Source organism: Podarcis erhardii (assembly GCF_964252035.2).
Source record: "Podarcis erhardii genome assembly, chromosome: 15".
In the NCBI taxonomy this organism is placed as follows: domain Eukaryota; kingdom Metazoa; phylum Chordata; class Lepidosauria; order Squamata; family Lacertidae; genus Podarcis; species Podarcis erhardii.
The window spans coordinates 16,937,796-16,953,061 of record NC_138505.1 but is presented as its reverse complement, the minus strand read 5'-3'; the positions used below and the strand labels follow the sequence as shown (position 1 = coordinate 16,953,061).

Here is a 15,266-nt window from a genome sequence, read left to right as displayed (position 1 = left end):
GTGGACTCAAGTCAAGTTGCCACAAGTCACCCTCCCTATGCCTAAACTTTTGTAGAGCTGGTACAGTGTAGCAGCTAAGACCTGAGCTACAAAACAGGAAATTCTTGGTTCAGATCTTGCTTCTGCCGTTTACTTGTTAGTTGTAGGTGAGCCATTCTGCCTCAGCCCTCTCATCTACAACAGTGTGAAGCAGGTGGTGATATTGGTCTACTCTGCAGGGTGCTTGTAAGGGTTACAACATTTTGCATCATCTCATGCTGCTTGGTGGAAGGTGGGACAGAGTACCATCTGCTATCACTAGGGAGAAGCATTAACATCACATCCTGACCCCAGTGGCTCTCTTTGTCACCAACAGAAGAGCAGCAACTTTGGGTTCTATTTTTGTAATGCTTTCATCTGTCATGAGCCACTTTGAAGGAAAGGCTGGGTGTAAACTTTTAAAACAAATAAAATAAGATTTGTAAAGTGCTTTGAACATTCACAAGTGCTACACACTTGTCAATACAAGTGTTCTGAAGGAAGTACTGGGGTGGAGGGCACTCACAGGATAAAAGTCCAAACCGGAATAATTCTTGTAATTCTAACTGTACCTTTTCCTATTCCAACCTAATGCCATTTTCAGAGAAGAAAATTAACCTGACCCAAAAAGAAAAGATTTTTTTTTTGTTGCAAGTTGCCAACAACCAATATGACCTATATGGAGCTGCTTCCCTCAAAACGAAACACAGCAAATGCCATCATAATTTGCACTGGTTATGTGAACATAAGGAGATCATAAGACACTGGAGTCCTTTATCAATAAAAAAAGGATTTAACATAGGTTAAATCAACACCATACATTTAAAACAGACACTGCACCCATTCAAAGCACATGACTTTCTCCCAATTACAGATAGGTAGCCGTGTTGGTCTGCCATAGTCAAAACAAAAAAATTCCTTCCAGTAGCACCTTAAAGACCAACTAAGTCAGTTCTTGGTATGAGCTTTCGTGTGCATGAGTGTATCTGAAGAAGTGTGCATGCACACGAAAGCTCATACCAAGAACTGACTTAGTTGGTCTTTAAGGTGCTACTGGAAGGAATTTTTTTGTTTTGACTTTCTCCCAAGCATCCTGGGAACTGTAGTTGTTACGGGTGCTGGGAATTGTAGCTCTGCTGAGTAAAGTCTTGAGCGTTAAATATGAGTTGAGTGTGCTTTAAATGTACATTACGGATCTGTCAAAGCTCAGAGTAACCAGAGGAAACTTGTTGCCCACAACAAAGATGGCAACCCTAGGCAATGGTCCTTCCTTATTGGCTAGAGAAAATGAGCCAACCCCCGTTGGACGTTAGAAATTGACAGCTGAAGGTAGCGCCCTTCGCTAAGATGGCGGCCACCGGAAGTTAAAGACTGACATTGCACTCCCCCTCACACCCCACTCATGCCATTGCATAACATAAGTGAATTTAAAAACAGTTCTCTCATGGTCTACCTGCACTATACGTAAGTGCAGGTGACCAAGAGCCGCTCCAGGACGGCGCTGGCGAGAAGAGAAAGACCCGAGCCGCCCTCCTCCCTCCCCAAAATGGCGCCGGCGAGAAACGAAGGCCCGAGTCCCTCCCTAAGATGGCGCCTGTAAGAAAAAAAATGGCCGGATCCCTCCCTAAGATGGCGGCGGCCGGAAGCGGCGGCCTTTCCCCTCACATCGTTTCCAGCCGCGACGCCCCGGGTCCAGGAACCAAGCTCGGCAAGGCGGGGCTTGCGTCGCCTGCCGTGGTTGCCTCCCCGTCGAGCTGTATGGGCGGCGGCGGCGGCGGCGACGGAGAAGAGAGGCAGAGAGGACGGAAGAGAAAGGCTCCGCGGTGCGCATGCGCCGATCTCCATGGAGAGACAAGGGGGCGAGAGAGACGGAGGGGAGGCCAGGTAAACAGTCGCCCGCCCCCCAACCCCACCCCTGGCAAAGAAGCAGGAGAAGGAGGGGATAATTCGGGGGGCGGGCGGGGGACAGGATAGGGTTGGACGGTTGGAGGCTTCGTGGTGCGGGAGGCTGCGGGGGACAGCAATGAGGAGGGGCGCAGGATTGGGGATGGGGTGGACGGGCGGGTGTCTTTCTGGCCTCAGTTTCTCAAGGCGAGGCGGCTCTTCAGACGAGACTGGGCGGGGCTTCCCCACAGCGGCTCCTCCCCATCCCCAGGCCTCTCCCGATATCTCTTGTTTTTGGGGACTTCACACGTGCGAGGCCGCTTTTATTATTATGGGCTCGTGTCCAGCTCGGTTGCACTTGGGGATGTCAAGTGAGCCAAGTCAGTTTGTTTTGTTGGGGCTGCTCTGGGTGTGACTAACGTTTAAGTAAGCAAGCTATTACCACGACGGCTCTTATGATCACTACCGTCATGTTGTTGTGAGTTTCGTCGGCTCCAATCCGGAGGGTGACTAACGCTCGGTGCATGCTTTCTCTCTCTCTCGTTGTTATTATTTGCATTGGTCTGTTCTTGAGGGTGGCTATGGTTGAGTGCAGCCGAGTATTACTACTACTATTGCTGCTATTCCCATCAACAGTTTTATTGGGTCTATTCTGAATGTGACTAACGTTGGGTGCAAGCTGTTGGTGGTGAATGCAGCACTGCGGACTCTGTTGTCCTTATCTCAGACCCTCCTTCAAGTGCTTCTCCCGCATGGGATGTCCAGAGGGTGGAATAGGGCTTTTCAGTGGTAGCTCCCTGCTTGTGGAATGCTCTCCCCAGGGCACCAGACAGAAATGTAACTTTTTAAAACTGGGCTTTTGGCCCTTAATTTGACGGGTTCTAAGTACTTGTGGCTTTTCTTAGTGGCACAGGATCCGTAAGGCCTGCCCTTTGTTTTGTATGGATTTTTTTTTTTTAATTATTTGGTTTGTTGTAACAGGTTTTAATGTTTATACTGTGTTGTAACTCACTTTTGTGAGTAAAGTAGTTAATAAATATAAATATAGTTTATTTTGTTAGCTGCACAACACGGTCCCTAAGTTACCCACAATCAGGTTTTAAAAACATACAAAATATTAGTGTTGCTATACTAAGAACAACAGTGAGTAACAACGCATGTGGTGCTATATAATATTTATAGCATTACAACAACACCTGTGTACTGTGTACAGTATCTTAGAGTTTCATTGGCAAAAATGAATAAACATGTAGTAAAAGAATATCCTTGATAGAAGGCAGCTTCCTTCTTGTATGAACACAGGAAGGTATGCATCATTCAAGCTTGGTTGCCATCAGCTCGGAGGATCAAAGGAGTGGTGTGACTTTGTGGGTTGTTGCTTTCCTTGGAAAAGCTGCACGCCTAACCCCCACCTGTGTGATGCAGTGTAAGAAACTGGGATAGAAAAACTTGGAGCCAAATGGCTTCTGGGACCTGCGTTGTTAATGCATGTTTAATTTAGTGTTTACAATAAAAAATATTGGCACCATACTTCAGTTTTCAAAACATTCTTTATTGTTAATATCCTTAACATATACTTTGAGGCTTCAAAGCACTTACATTTCAGTAATCCTTGAGTATCCGCCAGGCGCAAAAACCGGCACCCAGACGTTTTGAGGAGCTCACAAATGGAGAATCGTTAGGTGCAAAATACTCCTGGTGCCTTACTAATTTCGAACCCTGGTGTGATATGTATGGAGACTGATCCCTACACCACCCTGCCTTGCTTAAATATCTGTGTGAGTGTTTATATGCCCTCTGTAGGGGAGCATAAAATGGGAAAGGTTGCTACCTTGATATGCTTACAATCTAAAACTTAAAAGTGATGATGGGGTGCAAGAGATGTGCTTCCGAGTTGTGGGGTTGTGTTGAGTGCAGGTCTGAACCATGGTGCCATCACTATAAATGACACTTCATGGAAATGCACATAATATTTAAAAACCTGGACTGGACGGGTCCCCACCTGAAGGACATTGCCAACTAGTAAGTGTTCATATGAGTGGTTAGAGCAATAAGACATTGTCTCCATTGGTTGCTCTTTTCCCTCCCCTCTGGTGCCCTAGGGAGGAAGTTTGTGATGCAAATTGATCCCTATAATTTAATGTACCTTCTCACAGTCTGCACTTGTGGGATGTCAGTAATCTCTATTACTGATTTATTTATACAGTACATGGGATGCCCATAGCTAAGTGGTAGAGCACAGCCCTCGTAGGGCTGGGAAAGACCTGTCTGAATTCTGCCACAGTGGGTGTAGAGCAGGATGAGTAAAAGCAAGTTCTTCTTTACATAGCACATAGTTAAACTGTGGAACTCCCTCCCATAGGACACAGTGATGGCTACCAACTTGAGTAACTCCCTCCCATAGGACACAGTGATGGCTACCAACTTGAGTAGCTTTAAAAGAGGATTGGAAAAATTTGTGCCACAGATACACATGTGGCAGTTATTTCCAGGTTAGGCTGCTGTAAGGTGCTCTACATGGGGCTACCCTTGAGAAAAGTCTGAAATTTGCAATTGGTCCCAGAAAATTAAGAGTGCTGCTGGAAACTTGGCTGCATGATACATCAGTTGCAATGCCTCCCAGTTCGTTGCCTGGCTCAGTACAAGGCACTGGTTTTTACCTTTAAATGCATCTCCACCCTGTGAACCAGCTTGCGGGGTGGTTTCTGCATCCCTGTGAGGCATGTGGAAACTAAGGACCTGGGATAGAGCATCTTCATCAGTGGTGCCCAGGCTGGACATTGGAAGATCCATCTTTCCACTTAAAGCCTTTTAGTGACAAGTTGAAATGCTTTCCGGGCATTTCATGGAAATTCTTCTAGCTTTTGACTCTTCAGCTCGTTGGTCCTTTTGCTTTTTGCATTAAGGATGGCCAGATTTGTTTGGTGCTTCTGTTTTTAGAATTCTGAGCCGCCCAGGCAATTCCATAATAGTGGAAATAAATGAATATTACAGAGAGCTTTTTTAACCAAAAGCTAAAATCTGAAAGCACTCTGGGGCATTGAAATTAGGGCAAAATTGCTTAGCTTTGGTAATAGCATTATTATTAGTGTGTGAGGAAATGAGGCAGCAGAACGATAGGCATCATCTTCATGAATCTGTGTTTTCCTTCCCAGGGTCTGGATGAAGCAGCTGTGAAGCAGTGGAAGACTAAAAACCCAGGCTCCAGTCTTCTGATGCATAATAGAGTGAAGAAATGAAGGGGTGAGAGAAAGGACGCCTCTGAATATATTTTGCTTTGGGGGGGAGCAGTGGGGGGGGTGGCTCTTAGTCTCAGGCCTGCTTGGGGGCTTCCTGGGGGTATCTTCTTTGCTTCAGGGTGCTAGCCACAGGGCTCTTCTTATGAGAGTAAGTGAATGCCCCCACAAGTTTCTGAGATAAATTATGTTTGTAAACAATAGCAGGGCTATTTGGCCTAGTGGCTGACAGTTCTCTTTTCCTCCTGCTCCCAGGATAGTTGCCCTGCCAGGGAGTCCAGCATCCTGGGCCCAAAAAAAAGATTCTGGCGAGCCCACAAGCAGGCCTCCCCTCATTCATCCTCAGCCCAAAGGCATATTGCCTCTCTCCTTGAAGGATTGGACAGATTCATGGAGCATAAGGCTATAAATGGCTTCTAGCCAGGAAGGCTATGCTCTGCCTCCATGGTCAGAGCCATAGGAAAGAGGAGTGCTCTTGAGCTCAAGTCCTGCTTGCCTAACCTCCCTCACAGGGTTGTTGGAGGGATAAAGTGGGGTGGGGGGAGAACTACGTTGAGCTCCTTTGAGGAGAAGTGGGATATAAATGTAACAAATACATAAAATAAATTACGTTGCACTTTCTGATACTGTTTTTAAATGCTGTAAGCCCCCTTCAATCCCAACTTGGGAGCAAGGGGAGATATAAACACATTAAATAGCATTAGCCTCCAAGGTCTGGTGCATGTGGAGCAGGGTGTCTGCTGAAGGTCTCTTCTAAATAAGGGAGCCCCTCCCTCCTTCTGTAGCCGCCCACCCTCAAGAAAGAAGCGGAAAGGCGGGTGCACACAGCCCAAATACTATTTCAGGGCTGTCCTCATGTGCCTTCCATTTTTCTCTTTCTTGGCAGACAGCAGAAAGCGGTAGAGACGGAAGAGGGCACTGTGCAAATCCAGGAAGGTGAGCACCCAGCCACACCTGCTTCTCTTGCTTCCGGCCTCCCCACCCCCACCCCGCCCCAATGCCTCCCACTCCCAAAAAGCTAAACGGTGATCTGCTAGTGGAGATTGGCCTCCACTCCATTCTAATCTTCTGAAACAGTGCTCCGGTGGTTGTGCGGGTGGATGGAGAATGTTCCTGCCTGGGCAACGCTTAATGAGCAAATGTGTCCATCTCTCTTCCCTGGGCGGCATCCCCTTCCCTTCTTTCCTTAAGGGGCAGTGGCGACAGGCGAAGATCCCACCAGTGTGGCCATTGCTAGCATTCAATCAGCTGCCACCTTCCCTGATCCCAACATCAAATACGTCTTCCGGACAGAAAATGGGGGCACTCAGGTAAGACACTTATCGGATTTCCCTCGTGCCGCTGGTTTTGTTTCCTTTGGGGTGAGTTGGTGGGTGTGCAATATAGTGGCTCTGTTATTCCTTGACGGTCAGAGGCAGCAGTATCCCCACAGAAGCCACAAGAAGGGAGAATACCTTGTGCTTGTCTCCTGTTTGCAGGTTTCTTCACAAGCATCTGGTTGGCCACTGTAAGAACAGGATGTTGGACTAGATGGGCCATTGGCCTCATCCAGTACTGTTATTCTCATGTTCTTCCCTCTGTCTATTCTCTCTACGTCACCCCTAACTCAGCACACACACCCCATCTTGTTTCCCAGCATTTCTGAAAAATAGACTAAAACAGTAGGCGTTCATAAAAATGGGGATGGGGTGCCTCTGCTGCCTCATCCAGTGTGTCCACAGACATGTGGAAGAGATCCCCCCCCATCTTTGCTCTGCTAAAGTGCTCCGTCCTTCCACCTTCTGGAAGTCCAAGGTTCCAAAGCATAAGGAGACTTAGCACAGGGTGCCTCCCTGTCTCTGGCATGCAGGGACTTGTACCCTCTCAGGCTGGTCCTGCCAGCCCCTTCATTAGCCTGGCCTGTGTGTTCCCCCTTGGAGGCATGAGCCGCCTCTTGTGCAAATGCAGTTATGGGGGCATCCCGGGGCTGCATCCTGGAGAAAGAGGCCAAGCCAAATGGTTTGCAAGGGTCCTGCTAGCTCTTGGGGTTATTTCCAACAAGGCTCAGGGAAGTGACGAGGTCTTAATTTTTTTAGAAAAATTTGTACTTTTCTGTGTATAAGACTAGGGAGGTTTTTTTTTACTCTAAAATAATGTTAAAAAATGGGGGTCGTCTTATACATGGGGGTCATCTTCCCCCATTTTCATAAATTGGAGTCCCCCAAAATAGGGGTTGTGTTGTACACGGAAAAATACAGTACATTTGTAAGATCCCACCCCCTCCTTCAGAATGCTTAGCATGGTGAGGATGTTTCTGCTTCCCTGCACATTTGGGAAGGGCCATAGCTCAGTGGTAGAGCATGTGCTTTGCATGCAGAAGGTCCCAGGTTCAATCCCTGGCTGCATCGGCAGGCAAGGTTGGGAAGGACCCTTGCCTGAAACTCTGAAGAGCTGCTGCTAGTCAGTTTAGGCAGTACAGTCGTATCTTGGTTGCTGAACGCCTTGGAACTCATATGTTTCGGCTCCCAAATGATCAAAAACTGGAAGTGATTGTTCCAGTTTCTGAAAGATTTTCAGAAGCTGAACATCCGGCGTGGCTTCCGAGGCTTCCGATTGGCTGCAGGATGCTCCTGCAGCCAATCAGAAGCCACGCCCTGGTTTTTGAACAGTTCCGGAGGTCGAACCGACTCCTGGAATGGATTCTGTTCGAGAACCAAGGTACGACTGTACTGAGTTACATGGACCAAATGTCATGACTCAGTGTAAGGCAACTTTCTAGCGCCCCCCCCCGCCCCCCCGCCTTGCAAGAAAGTAGCTAGGCTAGGCCAGGTAAAAGCATGTGTCAGTCAACCTCATGGTTCAGCAGGACTCTGAACCTGCGTTTTCTGGCTGGAGCTGATGTGGGTTTGGAGGGGGGCAGATTGGCAAAGGCTGTTCTCACCACTAGGCACTTGCTCTGTTAACGATGTCCCCCCTTTGCTCTTTTCACCAGCTGATGTACAGAGTGATTCAGGTAGCCGAGGGGCAGCTGGATGGGCAGACTGAGGGGACTGGGGCCATCAGCGGTTATCCTGCAACGCAGTCCATGACACAGGTGGGTTCTGCTGAGTCAGCGGAGGAAATGGTGACATTGCCAGTCTGCTCTATGCAGTCATCCTTTCTGGCTGAGCTGTTAGCTCTGCTCCTCTGGCCCCAGGTGGTTTGTGGCTGGTGAAACAGGCTCCTTGAGGCTTATGGGCAGGAGGTGGATATTCTGCAGGCACATTCACCCCAATTCTGCAGCTTGATTAACTTAGGTACCGCTGCATGTAGTTAGTGCATTTGCAGCATTCAGCATCTGCTAGTCAATACATAGGGCCAAAGGGTGATTCCAAGTGGGGCTTAATTCATAAATGGGTTGTTGAGATCTTGCAAACAGGTCATTGGCAAGAGAAGTTTTTCTTATTACAGGGTTTTCCCTGGAAATAGTATATCTGAACTAAAATAGGGGGTGGGGATACAGGCTGGCATATTTTCGCTGTTTATATTGTGTGGACTCTCAAAATCATGCAGGCATGTGGCACCCCCAGACCAACAGAAAGAGCCCTCCTGGAAGCACCCAAAGAGTGACAAGGAATCCTTCTTAGCTCCTCCCCTTCCCTTTGGCTTTTCCATAGCTCATAAGGACTAGAAGCTTGTTTCATAAAACCAGGCTGCTGAATATCAAATAACTGCCTCTGCCCCTCACTTCTTGCATCTAAGGTACCTTTGAAGGTATAAGCAGCTCCATCCAGGCAGTTGTGATGCTGTTGGGGTGTTTGTGAAGGGTATCACTGGATCACGTTCCTCAGTTTTGTTGAATTAATTCAACTAAATAAGTTTTAATTGGATTTTGGAAAACAAATGTACAATTAATCGCTACTGTTTTGAATTTTGTGTGTGTTATCTTCGCCAGTGGGTTGTCCAAACTTCTGTTTTGAATGATGCTTTTATAGAGTAGGGTAGAGTGAGACTAGGGATGAGTTTATGAAACCAAGGGGGTGGTTGCCTGAGAAGATTTGGGAACCACTGTGCTAGACTGAAGGTTCTGAACCCTCCTGCGCCGATTTTGCACTTGTGCCTTGGGTTTCAATACAAAAGCAATGTAGGAAGAGCATCTCAAGGGAGGAGCATCCTGAGAGAATAACACCATTGTCTGTCTCTGCCTGAGATGGATACCTGCCCAAGTATTTGTTGAGGTAGATGTATCTGAAGGAGGCTCCTCTCTTCTCCTCCCCCCAGGCTGTCATCCAGGGCGCATTCACCAGCGAAGATGCCGTCGAGACAGAAGCTGCGACTACGGAGACGCACTACACGTACTACCCTGCCACTGCAGTGGCTGACACCAGCACGTCTGCCGGGGCAGGGACCACAGCCACAGCCGTGGTGACGACCCAGAACTCAGATGCCCTTCTTGGGCAAGCGACGCCAACTGGCACAGGTCAGTTGGGTTGGGCTACCCGCGAGACAACTAGAGCCTCCCCTCCCCTCCCCTCCCCTCCCCTCCCCTCCCCTCCCCTCCCCTCCCCTCCCCAGGAGCCTTCTGGCAAGTTCAACTTACTTAGCTCCTTCCCCTGGGAAATGGAGTTGCTCCCACCTCTGGGCTCGCTACAGATTTTCCATGTCAAGATGGAGCCGTTTTGGCCATCTCAGGTTGTTCAAATGAATTGGAACGATGTTGCGCATCTAAAACGGTTGTCGCAGAGCACGAGTGGTGAAGTTAGGAGTCTAGGTTACACAGGTTGGACACAGATTTCGGGAAACAAGCTCCCATTCCTACAGATCGGGGAAACCCAGTTTCAGATGTGAAGGTGCAACCCAGTCATTTTCATAACCTCACCACCACTGCTTCTCCCCCCCCCCTTTAGAACTAGGGCAGCTTCGCCACCTGTTTGGTTTCATGGCAGTTCCTTCAGAGCTGTGCTGCTCTTCTCTACAACTCTGTCTTGTTTTGAATTGCACAGGGCAGTTTTTTGTCATGATGTCGCCACAGGAGGTTCTGCAAAGTGGGACACAGAGGTCCATCGCACCCAGGACACACCCTTACTCACCGTGAGTGCTCTCCTTCCATCGCATGCCAGTCTCTAAAGTTCCTCTTTTATTCGGGGGTGGGGCACAGTTTCCTTGAGTGTCCAATGGCTTCCCAGCCTGGAAGGGGGACTGCTGAGGGCCTCCTCCTGTCTCTGGAAATCTGAATGGGAAACCCAGTGCCAAATTGTGTTTTTGATTCCCTCAGGAAGTCTGAAGCTCCACGAACGACCCGAGATGAGAAACGTCGGGCGCAGCACAATGAAGGTGAGTGGGAACTGTTTTGCTAACGAATGTGATCCTTGAATTTAGCCACACTGTTCCATGAGGAGAGGTTGCTTGGAGTGCTGACTGCCTTGCAACCCTCTGTAGGAGGATCTTATCGCAGGGCGTACTGCAGCACTGCAATCTGTTCAGCATCTTGAAGGAGATTGGTCCACATCCCACCATTCTAGTATGCCAGTCATTCTTCCACCTCATGCTCAATTATTGTTTTGTTTGAATTCTTAGGTGGACCCTTGGCCTCATCCAGCAGGCTCTGTTTATGATGTTTATGATGTTTATCTTTCCATCTCTTCCAGTGGAGCGCAGGCGCAGGGACAAGATCAACAACTGGATTGTGCAGCTGTCTAAGATTATCCCTGACTGTTCCATGGAGAACACCAAGTCTGGGCAGGTAAGGGGGCTTGAACTGGCCTTCTGTAGGAGCAGAGACAGTCTGGGCCCAGTTTCAGAAAGGCCCCAGCAGGGTGCCAGCCCTTGACTTCAGCCCCACTCAGTGTCAGCTGCTGCATCTGTGAAGCTGCTTGCCATTCTAATTTCCACAGTTCCCTGGCATGATGCCATGTTGACTGCACCAGGGCTTTCTGGGTAATCTTAAAATGGTGGGCACATCACTGAGGCATCAAAAAGGCCAGAAGGGGCTCTGCCTGAGGGAGCCGACCTGAGCTCAGCACCTTCTCAAACATTCTACCTACCAAACTTCAAAATCTTGTATCCAGAACTCTGCACATCAAGGAAATCGTTTATTTTGGCATTTAGTAACCCATGGTGGTGTCCATATCAAGCAGTCTGTTTGCATGTGCATGTATTAAAAAACATATAGGTGCAAAACAGGAGCTGTTGGGTGAAGCAGCAGCCATCAGTTGCTTTGGATGCCTTGTAAAAGCAGACCTGTTTGCCCAGACTTTCCCTGACCCCAGAAAATTGGACCCTGTTTTGTGTTTTTCAGTCCCTTTAATGCCTTTTAAAATTCCTTTTTACAAGCTTTGCTGCTGCTGCTTTGTTTGTTTTGGGTTGTATTTTTTCTGTTAATTCTCTTGTTTTTCTGTTGTTCACAACTCAAAGCTTTTTAAAACATTAAGTGGTTTATAAGAGCTTTTGAATAGAATCTTTAAAAAATGATCCCAGGATCTGTCTTGTCACCCCCATCAGGAGGAGTCCCCTGCTTCCATCTTCACCTGGTCTAGGAATTGTTTGGTTCCCTGGAAACTGTCACGGGTGTCTTTCCTCTCCCACACCTGCCTTAACTTGTTGCAGCACCTGGCAACGAAAGTTGTGCTGGTTTTAACATCTCTAAGCAGGAGGAGGCAGTTTTCCGGTCTTCAGGGAAACAGCACACTGGAACGGGTGGATGGGGGAGGGGGTTGAAGAGAGAAGGCAGCCATGAACTGCCGAGTGTTCCCACCTGAAGTGTCAGGGGCTGGTACTACCCTGGGGTCTCCCCCCGGGGCCCCCAGCTCAATCACTTGCTTTCACTGCAGAGCAAAGGAGGGATCCTCTCCAAAGCTTGTGACTACATCCAGGAGCTGCGGCAGAGCAACATTCGTCTCTCCGAGGAGCTGCAGGGCTTGGACCAGTTACAGATGGACAACGAGGTCTTGCGGCAGCAGGTAAGGCTGGCCAGAAGGGGGGCAGGGTATGGATGTTTTTCTACCAGAAGGGGATGGAAGTGGCATGGCAGGGGCTTTTAGGGGATGGAACTGGCATGGCAGGGGCTCTTCCAGCAGAGTCTGCCTATTGCTTGCAGCGGTATGTATGTATGTAGGGACGCGGGTGGCGCTGTGGGTTAAACCACAGAGCCTAGGACTTGCCAATCAGAAGGTCAGCGGTTCGAATCCCCGCAATGGGTTGAGCTCCCATTGCTCGGTCCCTGCTCCTGCCAACCTAGCAGTTCGAAAGCACGTCAAAGTGCAAGTAGATAAATAGGTACCACTCCGGCGGGAAGGTAAACGGCGTTTCCGTGCGCTGCTCTGGTTCGCCAGAAGCAGCTTAGTCATGCTGGCCACATGACCCAGAAGCTGTACGCTGGCTCCCTCGGCCAATAAAGCGAGATGAGCACCGCAACCCCAGAATCAGCCACGACTGGACCTAATGGTCAGGGGTCCCTTTACCTTTATGTATGTGTAGGAATATAGGAAGTTGCCTTGTGCAGAGAGAAACCACTGGTCTTTCTAGCTCAGTATTGTCTACACTGACTGGCAGCGATTTCTGGCAGGTGTCTCTCCCTGTAGATGCTACTAGGCATTGAACTTGGGTCCTTCTCAATGCAGAGCAGATACTCTCCACTGAGCTGCAGCCCTTCCCATAACATCTAGGGACATAGGAAGCTGCTATATACTGAGGCAACTCATTGGTCCATCTAGCTCAGTATTGCCTACACTGGATGGCAACAGCAGCTCTCAGGCCTTTGAGGCAGAGGATATTCCCAGCCCTGTCTGCAAATTGAACCTGGAGAGGAGTGGCAAACCAAGCTGATGGACAATGCCGTAATGGCAAAAACTGACGGGAAAACTCAGAAACTAAGAGGACAAAAACTCTATAAAAGAATGGGAAAAATTTATAAGCTATTTAGGAGACCACTGAAAGCAGATGGAAACATTGGCAGGATTTTGATTTCCCTTCTAGCGTAACAATTACCATGGATAATATGGACTGATATAATAGAGTATGGAAGAATATGCAGTTTTAAATTTTCAAAATGGGACCCCGTGGAGAGGGTGGGGGGGAAGTCCCAAAACTTGGAGGAATCTCTGTATATGGATATATATTTGGATTTTTATAACTTTGTACATGTGAAACCGAATAAAAATGCTTTTTTAAAAAATGATTTCTAATTGAACCTGGGACCTTCTGCATGCAAGGCAGGCGCTCTGCCATGGAGCTGAGGCCCTTCCCTGCTTCCTTTCTTCCTCTGCAGGTTGAAGACCTGAAAAACAAGAACCTGATCTTGCGAGCGCAGCTGCGGCAGCACGGCGTGGAGGTCATCATCAAGGACAGCCACTGATAAGCCACCACTGACCAAGGGCCCTCCTCGCCCTCCTCCTCCTCCTCCGGCACAGCAGCCAACGGGGGTCCTGTGCCTCGCCGGTGCTTCCACGCCAGGCCCCCGTCCTTGTTGTACAGACCCAGTGAGCAGCGCTGTTGCTCCCAGGCCAGGGAGCTGGGCTGGGCTCAGCTCAGGACACTTGCCTCTGCCCAGCGCTCTTCCTCATGGCCCGGGACCTGGCTTGCCCCCTTGAGCTTAGACGCTGCCTCTCGACACAGTCCTCTGTCTTGATCCGACCCTAATCAGTTCCAGGGTCGTGACCTTTTCTCTCTTTCTTTCTCTCCTCCCTTTGAACAGCACCTCTCACCTGTGCGCTCGACACACCTCCCGCTGTGTCCGTGCATGCGATATTATGTAGACATGTTGCACGTCCCCCCTTTCTCCCTCGTGCCGCCTATAGGCCCTGCCTCCACAGCACTGCCCATCTCCGGGCACCTTACTCTTTGTGAGCGTGGAGAGCTGAGAGTCTTCCTCTCCCCCAACCCTGCTTTGTGGCTCTCCGGCCCAAACCAGCCAGTAGGAGGAACCCTTTACACCGCAGCGACAGCCTCACACGTGCCTCCCCTTCAAGGCTGGCCACCTAGTTCTGCCTCTGGGCTTCCACTCAAACAGCTGCAGGTCTGATGTGGCCCTCAAAACCTTCCCGAGAGTCTGGGCTTGCAGTGAAGACAAGCCTGCCACAGCCTCCCCCTTTCTTTGCTCCGCACCCTGGAAGGTGATTTAACTTTGCTCTCTTGCCATGGAAGCCGTTTGCCAAGGAGGTGAGTGTGGGCCAAGAGCAGCAGTAGCTGTCCTCCCATCTCAGGTGATTGGACAACTGGTTGGGGTGATGCTTCTCTCTCTTTTTTTGTTTTTCCCCTGTTTTTTTTTTTAAAAAAACCACAAGTCTCTGGATTAAAAAAAATAAAGTAATGGAAAAGCAGGGGGTTGTTCTGTGTTCTGGCTAGCGGATGAGTGTCAAGTCTCCTCTTGCAGCAGTGGAGAGGACATTGAGTTTGGTCCTGCCAAAATATGGGGCAGTACTGGTGACGCAGCTGGAGAGATCTCCTGCCTAGAGACCTGGCCTTGAACTGGTGGGTTGGGATATTGGAGAAGCATATTGACAAGTTGGCGCATTTGCGGGAGAGGGTGACCAAACTGATCAAGGTAACCAAGCCTTGTGAAGAATGGTCAAGGGAGTTTGGGGATGTTCTGCCAGAAGATGAAACCGAGAAGTGATGTGATAGCCATCTTCAAACATCCGAAGGGCTACCAGTTGGAATATGGAGGAAGTTTGTGTTCTGCTGCCACTGAGGACAGGACCAAACCAACTGATTCAAATGACAATAAAGATGATTCCGACTAAATATCAGGAGGAACTTTCTGACTAAAAGAGCCGTTTGACAGTGGAACAAAGTCCTTCAAAAGGTGGTGGACTCTCCTACCCCCAAAGTTTTTTAACAGTGGTTGGATGGCAATCTGTCTTTAACAGCGGTTCCTGCATTGCAAGGGGTTGGACTAGACAACCCTTGGTTGTATGACCCACTACTAGGTCATGGTCTGAACCGAAGTGGTTGCAACAGTGTTGTGAACCGAAGTGGTTGCAACAGTGTTGTTGTTGTTGTTGTTGTTGTTGTTGTTGTTGTTGTTATAACACCATACACCAGTGTGGTATAGTGGTTAGAGTGTTGGCCTAGAACCTTGGGAGGCCAGGGTTCAAATTCCCACTTGCCCATGAAACTTTCTGGGCCACCTTAAGCCTCACTGAACCTACTTCAGAGGGTTCTTGTGGGGAT

General features: G+C 48.9%; 1 protein-coding gene across 2 annotated transcripts; it reads left to right on the top strand.

Moving 5' to 3' along the window:
* The first annotated feature begins 1,683 nt into the window (after positions 1-1,683).
* USF1 (upstream transcription factor 1) lies at positions 1,684-14,413 on the top strand. Of its 2 annotated transcripts, none has more exons than XM_081842532.1 (11): positions 1,684-1,902; positions 5,058-5,145; positions 6,025-6,074; positions 6,336-6,448; positions 8,110-8,211; positions 9,378-9,576; positions 10,100-10,187; positions 10,372-10,430; positions 10,745-10,839; positions 11,927-12,055; positions 13,363-14,413. In XM_081842532.1, the coding sequence occupies exons 2-11, from the start codon at positions 5,138-5,140 to the stop codon at positions 13,447-13,449; spliced, it is 930 nt and encodes a 309-aa protein (XP_081698658.1). In that variant the 5' UTR covers positions 1,684-1,902; positions 5,058-5,137; the 3' UTR covers positions 13,450-14,413. The 2 variants fall into 2 exon arrangements, with proteins under 2 accessions (XP_081698658.1, XP_081698657.1); XM_081842531.1 differs by having other exon boundaries at positions 6,330-6,448.
* Positions 14,414-15,266: the final 853 nt, after the last annotated feature.